This window comes from Macaca thibetana, chromosome 7 (assembly GCF_024542745.1).
Source record: "Macaca thibetana thibetana isolate TM-01 chromosome 7, ASM2454274v1, whole genome shotgun sequence".
Classification (NCBI taxonomy): Eukaryota; Metazoa; Chordata; class Mammalia; order Primates; family Cercopithecidae; genus Macaca; species Macaca thibetana.
In genome coordinates, this window is record NC_065584.1 from 18775817 (window position 1) to 18794576 (window position 18760).

At 35.3% G+C, this 18760-nt stretch overlaps 1 protein-coding gene across 4 annotated transcripts in view; it reads right to left on the reverse strand.

Annotated features, from left to right (window-relative positions):
* Positions 1-18760, reverse strand: part of TTC8 (tetratricopeptide repeat domain 8) — a 54442-nt gene that overhangs the window by 24515 nt on the left and 11167 nt on the right. For 2 of the 4 annotated variants that reach the window (XM_050799087.1, XM_050799086.1), the window contains 7 exons: positions 14864-14984; positions 13504-13567; positions 13232-13391; positions 12913-13002; positions 10557-10601; positions 7728-7805; positions 1380-1465 (listed from right to left, as the gene is read on the reverse strand). In XM_050799087.1, coding sequence (XP_050655044.1) covers positions 1380-1465; positions 7728-7805; positions 10557-10601; positions 12913-13002; positions 13232-13391; positions 13504-13567; positions 14864-14984 — 644 coding nt within the window. The remainder of the gene's footprint in view (positions 1-1379; positions 1466-7727; positions 7806-10556; positions 10602-12912; positions 13003-13231; positions 13392-13503; positions 13568-14863; positions 14985-18760) is intronic. The other 2 variants (XM_050799085.1, XM_050799083.1) reach the window with 1 other exon arrangement.

Here is an 18760-nt window from a genome sequence, read left to right on the forward strand (position 1 = left end):
TTGTACTCCCAGTTCCTGGCAGAGTAGCTGCCCATTAAATATGTTACTGAGTGAATGAATGTGTAAATGAAAGAATACTGAATATGTCATAAAGATGGGCAGGTATTAAAGAACAGAAAAGAAGGATAATTTAATATGACAAGGTATACTCATTTAAATGCCATCATTTATGGATGGCAAAAGCAATCAGAGTTTTGCTTTCCTTTAATTATCAAGCATTTCTGAAGGTTTTGCTTGGCAGCTCAAGATTTCAAGATTGTCTCCAGGAATTACATTCATAAGAGTTTAATGATATAATGGTCTAAAATTACCTTTTAGCAGGAAACACTTTTTCCATCTAGCAGCAGGAAAAAACACTTTAGAGTTCTATGTGAAATATCTAAATGGAAAGTAGTCTTAATTTCAATGGCAGAACAATAAACATGCTTTTTATCCCATTTATAGTCTTCTTTTTTCTCACAGTACTTGAATGAAAACTGAAGCTTATAAATATTGAAGTGTGTTCATAGTAACTGAAGTCTACCCTATTTTAATAATAAAAGATATTTATATTTATAAAATAGAATTGTTCATTTGTTTCTATTTTTCCAAATGTTCTATACGCATTTCAATATCAGCAACAAGTTTCAGATCTTATTTACTAGTTGCTCTATAAATATTCATAAAATTCATTATGATTCTTCTGATCTTTCAGTTAATTTGCTTTAAAATACATTTAAACATTAAGAGAATATAAGAATATTAAGGTCCTAGAGAAACAATATGGAATTGTGGAAACAGCAAGATAATTGGCATCAGAAAGTGAGCTCAAGTTCTTGTTCTGCCACTTACTGTTTACGTGAATTTGGACAAATCACTCTATCTTCGTGAGGCTCAATTTTTCTCATCTGAAGAAAGGACTAACAATAGCCACTACCTCCAAGGTGCTGTGAGACTTAAGTGAAATGGTACAATGTAGGAACAAAGTATCTCTTAACTGTGAAGTGTTTTACAGATGTGAGGCATGGGTGTAAATAAAAGATTTGATTACCAAGAGAACAGAAGTAGAAATCAGCAGACTTGGTTCTAGTCCCTGGTCTGTTACTCACTAGCTCCTGATGCAAATTACAACCACTCTCTTGGCCTCAGCTTCCTCATGTGAAAAGGGGAGTTGGGCCTGATGGTCTCAAAGCTTCCCTCTCTCAGCTCAAAAGTTTTATTATTCTAAAGGTATCAATTCTTATTGCTACCCTGTGATTGTTAAGTAAACGCTTTATCAAGTAAGCCAAAGACCCAGTTCTCGTTTCTTCATGGGAAAAACTACCCTCCAAAAAATTATCAGATTTGAGACCCTAAAATACATGGCCACTTCTAGGCCCTTCAAAAATAATGAAATTTACCTGTAGTAACATTTTCCAATCTGTACCTTCCACCACCAGTCCTTGTACTGAGAATGCTCTGTGGAGAGGGCAGCCAGATCCAAAGCCTTTGAAAACAATTCATTTTAGATTAGTATTTTCTTTTCTAACAATAAGCAGTCAGAAAAATAAATAATGAAATAGACCATATAATTAGCACCAGTCAAAACGTGCATTAGAAATCAGACAGAAACTCAAGTTGCTCATGTTTCCAGATGGCCCCACCAATTTTCCCTAATCAGTTCCAGACCAGAGGGCTAATAGCAGATGAGATAAAAACACTCATCAAAGGGAAGCAGATGTACAATATATTTGAATATAATTTTAATATACAAGACACAAAACTGATATTAAAAAATGCCTAAGTTTTTACCCACTCCCCCTGACTTATCTACTCTATAATGATTCAAAATGCCTCCAAACTCCGTGGCAGTCAAGTCTTTGGTGTGTAAGCCAGATCCAGGGGCAGTGTCCACTTTCAAGAGAGATATAGAAAAAGAAAGAAAGATTAAGAAAGCAGGCAGAGAAAAGATTTGGAAAATGGGATCATGAAGAAGAGTGAGAGGAACTTAAGTATTTGGATGACTGCTGTCTTCAAACTACTATCATTCCACTTTTCTGACATCACCTTACGTCCCAGTAAATTCTAAGCAGCAGACTCCCCTTTGCTGAAAACTGAAGAAGATCTTCTCTTCAATTGCTTTCCTATTGTACATTTGTTTATCCCATATCTTTAATACTCTCAAATTTGTTCCCTCTATTGTTTATTCAAGATTAGACAAGAGGTGACTAAGTAAGAATTAGAATTTTATACAGAGGAAGTAGAAACCATTTTTGACAAAGGGAAAGCAAATCAGTCTTTGCAGAAATTTGAAGCTCAGATAAAGATGTGATTAATAGAAGCTGGGGCTACTAGTTAAGAGAGAATTCTGATTTTTTATAATACTATTTTTCTCTCAAGGCTGATAATTTTTTATTCTTTAGCTAGTGTTAATATAATCATGATATCCAAGAGCTCAGTTAAAGTAACTCTTAGATTTTCAGTTCTATTATCTCAAAACACATCCAGATTACTGTCCACTTCTTAATATCAACTCTTTTCTGAAATGAATGTGAGAAGAGTTCCTTAAATCTCTTACTGTATAATTAATTATTTTTCCTTGTGTTCCCCATCTTCTCTTTCTCCAGGGGAGATCTCTAAATATGCAAACTACTTATAAAGAAATGGTGACACCATGCTGAGCCTCTAATGGACTTGAAAAATCAGCATCTCTACTTGAAAGCTATGAAAATTAAAAACAAGCCACACACTACTTTCATATGCTTATTATTCTCCCCCACCACCCTGCCCCCAGCCAGAAATAAAAATGAAACCAAAAAAAATGAGGAGAAAAGTATAACTTCAATTAGCATTATTTTCAGATATACTAGAAAAACATATTTTCAGCCAGCTCAATTCAGGCATACATGGTAAATATCTAAACATTTTAACTTGATCTTTATAAAGACCTTTTCCAGTAAATAGATCATAGTCATTCTCATGCTTAGTATAAACAGACCTTCTATTTTTTAGAAAAAGATGTCATGCAAAAATTTTTTATGTATTCTAAATTCCCAAGGTTAGATTTAGTGCTTCTTACAGGCTGCTGGTTTTGCCTGCATAGCTGGTTCTAAAACAAGTCATCCTGTGGAGAACCCATATGTTTGTACTAATCCAGTTAAGGATATTAATATAAATTATTGATACAGAATAAAAATGGCAAAAAGAAATTATAATGATGAAGACTCAGGCTGCTAAGGACAGAACTCTGACCTTTTTTTCTCTTGCCCCAAATCCTTTCCAAGGAGGCTTGGGGAGTCACACCCTACAAACCATAAAATCTCATTAAATAATTTTTTTAAACTAACCTGGTATAATGCGGCCTACTTTCCAATCTGACTGTAGTACAGCATCACATGAGAGATGGCAGACACCCCCGATCTTAAACATCCCTATATACTGACTTCAAGTGACAAAGATTACCTAATTGCCACCTAAAGAATCCCTAAAACCCACCAATGACATGTAAGCCATGGCTTCGAGATGTACAGAATTTCCAGGCCCAATCAATGTATACCTTCCATGTATTGATTTATGATTTTACCTGCAATTCCCATACTTTCCTGAAATGTATAAAGCCAAACTGTAACCCAATTGCCTTGGGCACATTTTCTCAGGACCTTTTGAGACTATGTATCCCCAGACCGAGGTCACTCATACTGACTCAGAATAAACCTCTAAATACTTTGGCAGAATTTGGTTTTTCTGTCCTCACTGCACTAAAGAAAAACATTTGTGACAATTTCTTTCCTTTCTTTTTTTGATACAGTCTTGCTATGTTGCTCAAGCTGGATGGAGTGCAGTGGCACAATCTCAACACCTCCAGCTCCCAGGCTCAAGCAATTTTCATGCCTCAGCCTCTTGAATAGCTGGGATTACAGGTATGTGCCACCACGCCCAGCTAATTTTTTATGTTTTTAGTAGAGACACGGTTTCACCCCATGTCGGCCAGGCTAGTCTCGAACTCTTGGCCTCAAGTTGATCCACCTGCCTCAGCCTCCCAAAGTGCTGGGCTTACAGGTGTGAGCCACCATTCCTGGCCCACTTGGGACTATTTTAAGTGGCTGACAAGCTCCCTGAGGACAGATACTCCTCTTTTACATCTCTGCTGTTGTTCTGGAATATTGCTGTGCACAGAAGAGGTATTCAAGAACTATCTGTTGACTGAATTAATTATAATCTTTGTTTCTGACTTCTGTTGACAATACCTTAAGAACCAAACAAAACTGTCATAGTAATAAGATTCATAATTAAAAGCTATTAACCTTAAAATTTTTAAGTGGTGACAGAAGATCTATATTTCTATAACCATTCCCAAATTTTTTAAATAAATAACTATAAGACTTAAATTTAATGATCTTTAGATGATTTAGTAAAACCAATATCTAGATATTAATAAAAGCTCAGAATGTCATTTTTTAAAGCAATAAGTTTATAAACGTCCAAAAGTAGAAGGAATTTTGGCAGATCTAAGTTTTTAAAAAGTCATCCTTTCACTATGTTATAGTTGTAACAACTTCAAGATGATGAAATTAAAGAGCACGTGGAAACAAAGATTGCAGAATAACCGACTCACATGCCATTTTAGTTTTGTCAATACCAACAATATTGTCCAAAAAGGGAAAGGTGGGGAAAGGGAGTTATTAAATACTCAAAGGCAAAAACAGTTTTCCATAGATAACTTTACTTTTCCTTAAAATGTAAATACCACTTCGTGGCGTTCTCTACCTCTACAGTATTCTTCCTATTTGTCTGTAGATAAACACGGAATCACCAGCCCACGTGCCACTTGAGTTTTGTTGATACTGCCCACCCCCACAACATAAGAAAAGCACTAAAAGCTCAAAGACAGAAAAATTGTTTTCCATGGAGAATCAGTTTTATACTTTCTTAATATTTAAACACCATTTCAAGGTATTTCTTATATTGGTCTATAGTAGTCTCTGTATTTGTGTGAAATACTTTCTTTAAAGAGAAATTTGGATGCCACCCAAGGAATCTAAATATAAAAACACCTCTGATTTCTTAACATGTTAAAAAAACAGAATTCCTTTTTTCTTTTTCCAGCTAAAGTTACAAAATATATGTAAGATATAAAAATACATGCTTTATACTCATTATCTAAATCCTTCTTCCATTCAGAAGATAACATTTCTGGTAAAAGCAAGAATGACATTTTAATGGAACAACCTGATCCACAACAGCACTATAATGTGGCAAGACCATACCAGAGTGAGAAATGGAACAAGACATCTGTCCGACTCAGCACCGCTAGCACCCATCAAAGTACTGATATACACAACCCAATCATTATTGTTTAAAGAATAATCAATGCATATATCAATATATGAATTAGTAAATAAAATGGGAAACAAAGGAACAATTTGTGTTTTTCACCAAATACTAACAAAACAAATTGCTCCATTTTATGTTCTACAAAAATGTATGTATATGGGGGGTAAGCAGATGAAAACCACAAGCAGAGTACAAATCGGCAGCATTTTAACATATTATTGCCCCTAATTTATAATTCATTTTATAAATGTAAAGTTACTATAACATTACTGTTGAAAAATTTTAAAACAAAGGTAAAATTAGACTTAATCTCCATTAGTACCATGAGGTACAACATAGGTGTTCAACAAATATTTGTGGAATGAATGCATCTTAACCTCAAAATACTACCATTTTAATGTTTAAGTAATACCTTCTAGTATCTGTCATAAATACAAAATATTTTTAGAGTTATACTTCTGTTTAACATACTAAATGGCATACTTTTGGCTTAACATTATAAAATAAACACTTTTCATGTTTCTGCCTAGTGTTTATAATTATGGTTTTTAATGGCTACATAAGATTCCATTATGCTATTTATTATAATTTACCAAACTCATTCCCTATTATTAAACATTTAGGTTGTTTTCCCAGCAGTTTTGCCACTATACCTAAAGCTGCAATGAACACCATTGCAAATACAGCACTTTACTTTTTCCTGCAATCTCCTGAGAAGTGAAATTATAGAAACAAATTGAGGAAATATCTTTATGGCTATCTAATGTACTCTCCCCCAGGATTTTTTTTCTAATTTCATAAATATAAAACTCAAAGGCCAAAGCCTCTTTATTTTACATTTTTGTTGTTATTAGGAAAGTACACCTCTAATGTGCTTATTTACCAGCATTTTTTCTAATGTAAGTTGTCTGGTTTTGGGTCATTTCTATTTTCATAAAAATTTTTCAAAAATTAAGATCAAGCTTTTTTTTTTTTTTTTTGAGATGGAGTTTCGCTCTTGTCGCCCAGGCTGAAGTGCAATGGCGTGATCTGGGCTCATTGCAAACTCCGCCTCCCGGGTTCAAGCGATTCTCCTGCCTCAGCCTCCTGAGTAGCTGGGATTACAGGCGCCCGCCACCGCGCCCGGCTAATTTTTGTATTTTTAGTAGAGACAGAGTTTCACCACGCTGGCCAGGCTTGTCTCAAACTCCTGACCTCAGGTGATCCACCCGCCTCAGCCTCCCATAGTGTTGGGATTACAGGTGGGAACCACTGCACCCAGCCAAGATCAGCTTTTTTTATACATGATAAATACCAATATTTCAAAATCATGCTTCATGTATGTAATTCCCCCTTCTATTGCCCTTTTACTTCTGATTTTGTTTCTGTCCACTAGATAGGGATTACACATACGCATCAGTGAGTCTTTTTCCTTTGTGATTGTTTCACAAATCCAACCAAATTTATGAAATGCCCTATTGTTTGCTAGTTTAAATTTTTTAAATTCTTCATTGAATAAATATCTAAAACAAAGTCCCCAAATTTTCTCGAGTGCCATTTAACGAATTATAAAGATGGATTTCAAAAAGAGTCAACAATTTTGTTCAACAATTTTGCTTGATTTTGGTGTTTTAAGAGAGTCACTGTTACCAAGAATAAAAATATATAATTTATAAATGGGGACTCCAGTTCTCAATAGTTTTTACTATCACCTCCGTGTTAATGAGATATATTTGAGTCATGTTTGTTGTCTCTTTTCTCTTCATTTGCTGATTTCTTTCATTGAGACAGGTAACACACCTCCTCTTATTTTGTTTGCTATAGGGAGCTCTGGTTTTTGAGTTCTGCTAGTATTCCCCAGGTCTATTTTACTACACGGGAACACCTGGCATTACACCCTTCTATTAATCATTGGTTTTTAAACTACTGTATTCTACAGCAGCATTTTCCAATCCTGCCTGAAAATTGGCATTGCCTGCAGAGCTTTTATTAACAACAGATTTGCCAGATGTACCCTTGAGGATTCTGACTCAGGAAGTCTAGCACAGATCCAGAAGTCCTTATTTAATAATTCCCCAGGTAATTTAGAAACAGAGCCTAATATAGGAATTACCCAAGAGCCCTAATATTTGAGAGGTAGAAGATCATGGGGTGGGAGGAGCAAGGAAGAGGGCTGATGGATATGTTCTAAGTTTGCTAGCCCTGCTATAATTCAAGTAGCTCGACTTTTGTCTGTTTTACATATTAGGGTCTAGATAAGATTTCACTTGAAGAAAAGGATTTTGCTGCTTAAAATAAAAAGTTTAAATGTTACTACTCTATCTGTTTAAAATCAAATTTTGTTAAGTCCATATGCATGAAGAACTAGGATACTAACATAATATGTAAAAATTAAAGTCTGCTAATCCTTAGAATCTTTAGAACATAAGTGTAGTAGTGCAGGGAATAAATCTTACATTTTTTTCAATGTGATTTTTATTCCTCAATAAGAATGGGTAAATTCCAAGATGTAGAACTACATCCTCAAGATGAATCTATTAATGAAAAACACTGTTGCCATGACCTACAAATGGCTTATGATCTGTCTAGCTTCTGAACTCATCACCAACAACTCTTCCTCCTCACAGGCCTCACTCAGCCACACTGGCCTTCTTGCTGTTCCTCAGGCAACCCAAGCATGCTTCTACTCAGGGCCTTTACATTAAAGCTCTTTGAAAATGCCCTTCCTACACATAATGATGTGGTTCCTGTCCCCCTTCATTCAGGTGTCTGTTGAAATGTTTTCTTTTCTTTTTATTTTTGACACAGAGTCTCACTCTGTCACCCAAGCTGCAGTGCAGTGGCATGATCATGGCTCACTGCAGCCTCGACCTCCCTGGGTTCAGGTGATCCTCCCAGAGTAGCCGGGACTACAGCTCTACCCCTCTAGAGCAGCTGGGACTACAAGCACGTGCCACCACGCCTGGCTAACTTTTGTATTTTTTGTAGAGACAGGGTTTTACCACGTTGCCTAGGCTGGTCTCAAACTCCTGGGCTCACGTGATACACCTGCCTCGGCCTCCCAAAGTGCTGGAATTCAGCCACTGAGCCACATGTTTTCTGTTCAGAGTGACTTCAATACCCACTCCCCACTCCATCCAAAATAGCATCCTCCCCGATGTCATTATTTATTCCCTTACCTGTTTTCCTGCTTCTTTGTTGTTACAGTACTCATTAGCCCATGAGACTTCACACATTTTAAAGTTTATTTGTTTCTATTCCTTGCCCAACCAGAATATTATCTCTAAAAGAGCAGAGACTTTGTCTGCTTGTTTCACTGTGTGATCTCAGGGCTGGAACTGTGGTTCAAACATATATTGGATGAAAGAATAGATTCCCCTGGTATGCATTAATCTTCCAAATATAAGAGTATCACTTTACGATACTTTGGTCATTCAAGATTTACTAGTTTATGAAATGGAATAGCATTCTAATGCTTTTTAATTACAGTTTGACCACATAATTTTATATATCATCATGCTGAAAGCCTCTCACCAGCTTTTTATGAAGTTAAGATGGCTGACTTTCGTTTCCAGAAATGTGCATGGTTTCTCAGTTGTCCCAACCTTCATATTTTTTTTTCCCTATATAACCACATCTATGAACACTGCATTCTGTATATGTGGCCCAGGCTGTCCCCTAGATTTCAATGTCACATCTCCCAACACATGCAATGGTATCTCCACTTAGATAGTCTTTTGTCATTTCAAACTCAAAATGCCTTCAAGTCACTTAGTCAGCTTCTTCACAAACTGACTTCCTTCCCTAATTATCCCATTTCTGCTAATAAAACTGTCACTCTTCTCACAGCATCTTTAGGAGGCAGATTTGACCTGTCTGTCTTTCCTTTGTTCCCCATATCAAATCTATCATCAAGTTCTGTCACTTCCTTCTTTAAAATGTCTCTGTGGAACTCCTATTTTCTAGGATAAGGCCTATTTATTGATCATTCCATATCTTATTCTTATTTTTGCCCTTTCTTTACATTTCTTTTTCCTCCTTTCCATACATCCTACTTATTTTATGGATCTTTACTAATATCATCCCTTCTGAATTTTTCCTTTTCCTACTTGGTAACAACTTCACAGTTTGACAGTTACCTCTTTAATTATTTCATTTATGTCCATTTTATTTCTTCAGCTAGATTACATGGCTTGTAGAGGCAGGGAAAAGTATCATATTTTTTGTTAGGTCTCCTAGTGTATAGCTAGTGGTTGACACATAAAAAACACAATTAAGGGATGGTTATGGTGGCTCATACCTGAAATCCCAGTACTTTGGGAGGCTGAGGCAGGAGGATCATTTAAGGCCAGGAATTCAAGACCAGCCTGGGCAACATAGGGAGAGCATGTCTCTATAGATAATTTTTTTTTTTTTTTTTTTTTTTTTTTAGCTAGGCATGGTGTCACATGCCTGTGGTCAAAGTTACTTGGGAGGCTGAGACGGGAGGATCGCCTGAGCCTGGGAAGTCAAGGCTGCAGTGACCCATGATAATGCCACTGCATTCCAGCCTGGGTGACAGAGTGAGACTCTGTCTCAAAATAAAAAGAAGAAGAAAAAAAGAAAACACAATTAAGGAAAACATTTTTATTTTCCTAAATGCTTAATATATGGATATAAAGCCTTTTTCCTGGAACTAATAGGAAAATGAGAAAACATGCAATCAGACACTGTAGAATGAACTACATTTGACCAAAGTTGTTCCGCTTGTGTTCATTTGCATATAAGCATGCAAAAATCAAAACAATTTGAGAAGTCATACGCATATAACTTTAAAATTCTCTGTTAAGAGGCCATGAAGATGATTCCCTCTACTTTTGTATGTTTGAAATCTTTGATCACAAAATGTTAAAGACAGGGGAAAAGGACACACCACAAAAATAACAGAAATACGTGCATTAGTAAACCTAGAATATACTATATGGATTAAGGAAATAAATTGATCAACAATACCATTAGCATAAAAACTATAACTTTAACACAAGCACGTCATGCAGTATTCTCAATTATCTGTATCTTCCCATTTATTGGAGATCTACATACTCTATGAACTAGGTATAGTTCTTATCGCTTGTGTATTTATACACATTTTCCCACTGAAACGGAGGGTGGATTTTAAAGTATTAATAATTCTTCAATCTTTAATAATTTCATCTGTTTATAAGGTCAGAAAAAGAATATTTCAGAATCTAGACTTACAAAGTCAGAAAAATTTCAAAAGAAAATAGCATGAATTCAAAACTTACAGTCTTAACATCATTTTCATGATGAAAGATATACTCAAACAAAGCCTGTGAAGAAAAAAGTGTCAAAAATACATTAGATGTTTTTTAAATTTTATGTTAACAAAAGCACTCTAAAGCCTTGGATTTATAGATAAAAGGGCTTATCCATCTTTTGTTACAATCACTCATTTTAAAATATTACTATTTACAACTGATTCTGGTTTTAACAGACTACAAACTAGAATGCTCAAAGAATTAAACATTTTTTTCATATTATATATTTTATTAGAAAGACAAATGAAAAGTTTATTTCTTAAAGACCAACTTCAGGATTGTCGTAAAACAGATGGAGACAATTCTTTACACTCTCTACATATATTATACAGTGATTATGATATTAATAAGGACAATTTAGACATAAAAAAACTGGAAGTTTCTACTGAAACAAAGTAGAGTACAAGGGTAAAGCGAGGTGTTTTTTGCTTAATTTTTAAAGCTATTTCTCCTTAGATGGTATTTATAGTAACTCTATGATTCAGAATATTCAGGTTTCTTTAGCAGGATGCTACTCGGCCAAGCTGGACATTGGGAACACCTGGTGGTGGGGCGCAGATCAGACCACTTAAATTAAATCAAAGTGGGGGGGATGGCAAAGGCCTGATCTTATATGTTTTAAAGCCCTCAGATAACTTGCATGGACAGCCAGGGCTAAGAACACTTATTTCCAATATTTCACTCAACTCCTCTAAACAAATAAGCATTTACTCTTATTGGCATTACCTTTTTCCATAATACCATCATACCACTTTCCATAATACCACTTGCAAAGAGGCTAACATCCCTAGAAGATATCAAGGTTACTAACAAAGAAGACTTGGAGGCAACCAATTTTTTTAAAAAATGAAGACAAGGCCTTTCTTTAAAAAAAAACAAACAAACAAAAAAAAAAACCTATAACAATCCCTCCATTTTTTCTGTTATAAAGAAAGAAAAGTTAAGAATGCAGTTGGTGCTACCACTGCCATGAAAAGGATGTTATAGCATCAAAGACAGTGTCATAGGGTCACCCTAGACACCCCAAGCAATATGCCTATATTAAAAATGAGTCCTGGTGGGTCAAGGCAAGCTCAGGGCCAAAGACAGGAAAACCTGGCATTATTTCTACGACATACTAAAAAAGCACAAAATCTAGTTCAGGCTAAATCTAGTAACAGACCAGGTCTGTCCTGGATGCATCTTAATTTAATTGAGAAAAATGCTTCCATTGACAGACTCTCTGGTCAAAATATAGCAATGGTATCAACCAGGCAGACAGTCCCTTCAAGTAAGTGGCCTTAAATGGTCGGGAACCAGATATTCCATGTGAGTTGCTTTCAATACTCCACTCTCATAAAAGAAAGGGAAGTAAGGATAGCTTTACAATTTTACTAAATGAAGTCAACTGGATTGCTGCCAAACAAGAATTTAAGAAAAAAAATCAGCAGCATTATTATTGGCTAATTCCCTGTCTACCAAATGGCATCTTTTTTTCAGACTTAAACTTAAGTCTGTTCAGCTAGTGTCCATTTTAATTTTCTCTAGTGTTTGGTATTTAGTAAACACGTATGTTAAACACCATTAGAACTGAGATTAGGAATGACCTCAGCACTTATGCTCAGAGATTTCAGCTAAAAACCTGAGCTAGGCTTAAACCAGTTTCTGGAAGATAAGTGCTCCTGTCTCTGAATTATTGCAAGCTCACCCTCAAGGTTTATATACTGAAAAGGTCATGGACACCTTCCTTTATTTTTCTCTTTCTCTTTTTCTTCCTCTCCTTCTCTTTCCCTTTCTCTCTCTCCCTCCGCCTCTCATTTTCTCTTTAATTTGAAGGAGCACTTAATCTTTGAGTAGTAATAATTACTAACGTAGTTGGCATGCCACTATGTGGTTTGAGTAATCCCTATTGAGATGCCTGATAAATTACTAATTAAGAGTACATAATTTTTATCATTTTTGACAGTCCTAAAAAGCTACAAGGATAGAAAATTATTTCTCTGAGAATAGTCCAAGCTAAAAAAGAAAAAAATACGTACATATACAGATGACTTCTTAAGCTTCATTCTATAAAGATGATGCTGCATAACTGCTTTCTTTGTTATAAATTACTACTCTTTATCAAGGGAAAAGAATTTCCTATAATAATGGTATATGTACTTTATTTCTGACTGACTTTTCTCAACTCAATTAACTCAAAGACTAAGAGTAATTTTACATATTAAACATTTCCACTTCAATAAAGACGGCCTTTCCTTCACAAGTTTTTATTCATTTTCTAATTTGTCATTATCATCATACATGTAATATTACTTTATAACTCAAAATCATTTTAAGTACATACCTTTGCCAACTTAGGTTTCTGGGAATATTTTGTTAAATTCAGTCTAGATAAATTTATAAATGGTCCATCAGGACTTGTAAGCATGGAAGCCTACAGAAGAAAAACAATAGAACAAGAGATCTGAAACTTTCTCTTGAAACATAAACAAGTTTAATATGCATAAAAATATAAAAGCAACATAAAATAAAAACAACCACCTTCAAAAATCTTCCATATAATTCTCCACTATAACAACAGGGGAAAATGATGTACCAATGTATAAAGCTACTTTGGTAATACCAAAGTCATACAAGGCTATGGGAAAGCTGATAGAATTTACCGTTCCCAGCCTGACAAATCTTCCGGAGGAGCTGGTGATAGGGCGGGCTGTGTAGGCGGTTCTGGGGGTTCTGATGGCCTGTTCCATAGTGCCTGGCCTTCCACTCTGTGTGCTGGGCCTGAGGAAACCTGTAATGGGTCTTCCAGCTTGTGTGATTGGCCTGTGAAGATTATAAATTGTTATAATACAAAGAAGATCATTTGAGGAAAGACTTTCTCTCATACAGTCTGATCAACATTTAGTGGCAGAGGATACGAAGCAGAAGTACATACCTAACGGCCTGACTAGGCCCTCCTGTCTGATTAGTTCCAGGGAGTTTCAAAGACGTTCCAGGGCCTAGGAGACAGGATGGCTAATTCAATTTATATATTATCAATTAATCTGTAAAAACTGTAAGCTAATACAGTTTTCAGAACTGTGCTGGCCTGGTGAAAAAGACATTAATAGCAAGAAATATATTTTAGGGAAATGTGTTTTAGACTAATATTTAATGAGTACCTATCATGTTACTTATGTCATCACATTTAATCTTCACACTAAGTCTGTAAAGCAGGTAGTATTAACCCATTTAACAAAGGTTCACAGAATTAAATAAACAGGTCAGCCTATTAGTAGGGCTGGGATTTAAACTCAAGACTAACAGGCTCCAAAGTTCAAAATAATGGTTCTATCCTCATAGTTCAATTATTTCTCATATAAACTTCTTCCAATAAAACATAATTTATTCACAATATCTAGAATTTAGATATTTTAACTCTAAAAGAACAAAATAATGGTAAAGAAAGACATTTTAACATAAAAATATGTATTTTTTTTCTCAATTTCTATTTGAAGGTTTAAAATAGCTATTACCTTCCAAAATATATAAATGACTGAGAACTATAATTACCAGCAAGACCACCGAATGTCCTGGTTATCATTCAATACCATTTTTTTTAAGGCTAGTCAAGTGAAGCAGTGGGAGTGGAGAAGGAACAAAGAAACCTATAATGGGTTGTGATCAAGTAGTTGTAAACACCACTGCACTCGGACCAGGCTTTATCCAATACCATTTGTACCACCACATCTGCAAGCTGGGGACTGTGCCTCTGGGTCAATCCCAACAGACACTCACAGCCCAGCATATCACCTCATTACCTCACATTATGACTTAGAGCAAATCATGCTCAATTATAACAATAAACTGATGTTTTCAAAGGATCTTTTTTTAAAGTCCTCTTAGAACACCTCTGTTGTTTGGATACTTCCCAGATAAACAATATTCTGATATATTAGACAAGTAGTTCAAATAGAATGTATTTTTATAAATTTTTTCCATATGATCAGCAGTTGAACATAGATATAAATTATTTCTAAAATGCATAATATAGCTTGTATTAGAAAATTGTTATACATCAATCTCATACCTTAAGTTTAAGATAACTGAATTGTGGGGAAAAAGCCTTTGTACTATAAGGCAGAACAGAAACTATTTACTCAAAGTAATTTTTTTTCATCATTTTTGTTTCATGTATATAATGTTTATATATATAAAGTGTAGAAATACATAGGTATATACATATATCCCTCTTATACATAGTATTCTTCCTCTTAATGGTATTTCATTAACTTAACTGAAAACCCAATACTTACGTGGAACTTGAGCAATAGCATTTTCATCCAGCATCATTTCTGCAATTCCCTCCTGATCTACATCAATTTCATCTATGTACACCATTTCTGTTAGTGCTCTTGCTTTTAAGATCCAAGCTGCCTAAAAACCATGGATAAATAAAACACACATTAAAATAGCATTAGAAATACTACACGGCTTACAGAATAGCCATCCTTCATTGTTGTTATTTCATTTTGTATTAAACATGTTCACCTCTTGCTACGTTATTCTAATTTAAAGGGCCATGTCAAAAACTAATACAAGAAGGCATTATTATTAATGAAGAAACAACCCATGCATCAATTACACAGTAAATAAAAGTGGAGTAATTACCTGGTAGTCTTCTAACACCCCTTTTTAGAAATAAAAAGATAGATCTTTAGAGAAAATTTTACTAAAATAGTAATTGGAAAACAAATGAATAAAGCTACAACCAAATTGTTCTTTCTGCCTTCCTCCTTCAAGGTCAAGTCCTTTATTATAAAGCCTTCCCTGAGGTTCCAGTTCTAAACCTATTACACGCTCTTGTCTTTCTCACAGAGAGTTCTCTTTATGCCTCTATTATTGCCCACTTAACTATATTTGAAAAACACTCTATTTATTTGGGTATATGTTAGCTCTTCCGTCCCCAGAATGCAAGCTTTTATACCTTGTTTACTTTGGAATTTTCCATAATATCTGTGGTTTTTGTAGACAGTAGGTATTCAAGAAATGTTAGTTGAACTGAACTAAGATCAATTTACCCAATTTCAATAATGAAACAACACTGGTTGCTTTGTGATCTAGTCAGTAGAAAACCTGCTAGATAATGAAAAAAAGGGAAAAGGTAATTAACAAATATAACTGGAAAATATTTTATCAGCCTTGCTTTACTTTGAAAAATTCAATGTAAACATGTACACAATTAAATTTCTTATTAAACATATGAAATTATTTTATCTGAAATTTCTACCTTTCCTTTACTACAGAATAGAGGCAGAAAACAATAAAGCTTGGTGTCCTGTGGAGGATTTGAAAAGAAGGCAACTCTTGAAGCTGCAGCACAGAAGTGACTCTAGAGCCTAAAGGAAGTAGCAGCAAAGGAAATTTGGGGAGGGATTAGGCTCAGTATACTAGGAATATATGGCTGTGAAGCAGGCTCAGTGAAGGCCAAGGGACTGGAAAGGAACAGGTGAGAGCTACAGGAGGTCCAGAAAGTTCCCACGTAAAGAACTCAAGATGCATTCAGTATGTATATTCATTGAGCACCCCCTAATGAAATACCATCAGGCTAGGTTCTGAGAAGGAAACATGAGAAGATTAAAACACGGATCGTAATTTCCCTGAATACATCACCTATTGGATGAAATGACAGGTGACAAGTGTGTGATTTTATAGAAGTTGGAAAGCAGAGATCCTTTTGTGAGCTCAAGTAATTGGAATGCACGCTATGAACTTTTTTTTAAAAAGAAAAAAAAAAAGAATAACGTCATGCGTTCATTTTAATGAGGATAAAGATGGCTGCCTCTACAACATATTTAGGTTCCCAAAGTGAAATTACATTTGGTTAGATGATTAGCTTTTGGCTTGCACTTTTCTGCTTGAGGTTTACTGGATTATTTAAAAATTTAGAACAAAGTGTTTCAAATGTTATGTATGAATTTAACACAATTGGATGAGTAGAATATGGACTCAAAAAACTAACTTATTTGTAAAAAAAAATTTTTTAAATTCCTACTGGAACTCCAATTGGAACTGTGAGAGCCACCAAAGTATAGAAAAAAAATCTCAGGTTTTCACTCATCAAAGATCAGGAACAATACCATATGTATACAACTGCTCCCAGGCGTTGCGGAAGTCCTCAATGGCTTGGACTTATGTTCTAATTTAACTTTAAAAATGGAAATAGGCAATACTGATTTATATTAAATCTCTACAGGTCATACTGCCCTGCAAGTATCTGACAGCTTTGATTTTTCAAAAGAGCATTCTTTGCTCAGCACTCTCTGGTGGGTAAGAAGGACTGCAGCATTTTCTGCTGGAACAGCAAAGCACCACATGAGCTCTGCTTGTTACTGCCATATTACTAGGGAGCACCTACTGCATGCTACATCCTGGGTATACAAAGAGGAGTAAATCAGAGTCCTAGCTCTAACTGAAAAGAATTTCCATGTAATGAGAAAAATATAATAACAAAAATGAAAAACAAAAAGAAGTGTGTGATAGAACAGAGGAAATGTGTCCAGCTACCTGGGAGTGGAAGGAAGGGTAGAAGTGAAGAACTAGGACCAGTGGACAGGCAAAGTGGACAATAGGCAGGCTAGCTAGAGAGCCTATGGCATGTTTGGAAACTCTAGGAGAATTGAAGAATCAGGGAAGAGGTCAGAGAAAAAGTCAGGAGCCAGGTGATGGATCCTGTATGCCACAGTGAGGTATGTAAATTTTTATCCTGATAATGAGAAGCTAATGAGGCTTCAGAACTATGATTTGGAGTCCTACCTAAATCAAGCTTGTTTATTTATTTATTTATTTACTTTTTGAGACAGAGTTTTGCTCTTGTTGCCCAAGCTGGAGTATAATGGCACGATCTCAGCTCACTGTAACCTCCGCTTCCTGGGTTCAAGTGATTCTCCTGCCTCAGCCTCCCAAATAGCTGGGATTACAGGCACATGCCACCACGCCCAGCTAATTTTCTGTATTTTTAGTAGAGATGGGGTTTCACCATGTTGGTTAGGCTTGTCTTGAACTCCTGACCTCAAGTGATCCACCCTCTTTGGCTTCCCAAAGTGCTTAGATTACAGGCGTGCGCCATCACACCCGGCCTTAAGTCAACTTTTAAACATCAAGTTTTATCATTATAGTAGCATTTAGCATTTATATAGTTGGTTATTAATATATTTTATTTTTAACTATTTTCAAGTTCATATTGTTATTTCATAGTCCAATCCATCATGATTCTTGACATCCATCTCCCAACTGACCTCTTAAATATTAAAGAGTTACAGATTTTTTATATTAGGCTAAGCAAAATATAGAAAAGAAAATCCACTCTTCCTTCCCTGCAATATGAATAAATACTTCCGAAATCAAAGTCAAATAGGAATGTTTTTTTGAGACAGGCTCTCACCCTGTCTCCCAGGCTGGAATGCAGTGGTGCAGCCTCAACCTCCACAGTTCAGGTAATCCTTCCACCTCCCACCTCAGGTCTCAGGTTCCAGAGTAGCTAGGACTACAGATGTGTACTACCAAACCCAGCTTTGTTTGTTTGCAGAGATGGGATCTCACTTTGTTGCCCTGGCTGGTCTTGAACTCCTGGCCTCAAGTGATCCTCCTGCCTTGGCCTCCTAAAGTGCTGAGTTTACAGGTGTGAGCCACTGCGCCAAGGCTAGAAATATCTTTCTAAATTTTATTCCATAAGAATCCACTCTTTCAAAGAGATAAATAAATATTAATTTAATTTCTAAAATATAATTCTTAAGAAACAATGGTATGAATTTTTGACATTTACAGCTCTAGAATAAAATCTACTCACATTGTTATTCAATTTTAAATTTTATCAGTGTTTGAGAAAATTAATCTTCCTAAGTTCTCTTCTGTTCTAACAAAAAATGACCTTGAAAATCACATATCACTGCTTGATTAAACATCAGACTGTTTTCAAAGAACTGCTCCTGGCAATGTGAACAATTCTTGAGATTTTAATGAAAACAGCAGATGGAGCTTTGGCTTTAAAAAAAATAATTTTTTTTTTTACTTTGGAAACAAGCCAAGTATGTTTTACAGCCCTAAAATCCTCTGCCTGCTTAAAAAAAAAAAGCCAAAAAAACTTTAAAACTAATCAGTGATTAAAATAAAATGAATAACAAAGCACACACAGTAACTCCAAACTACCCCTT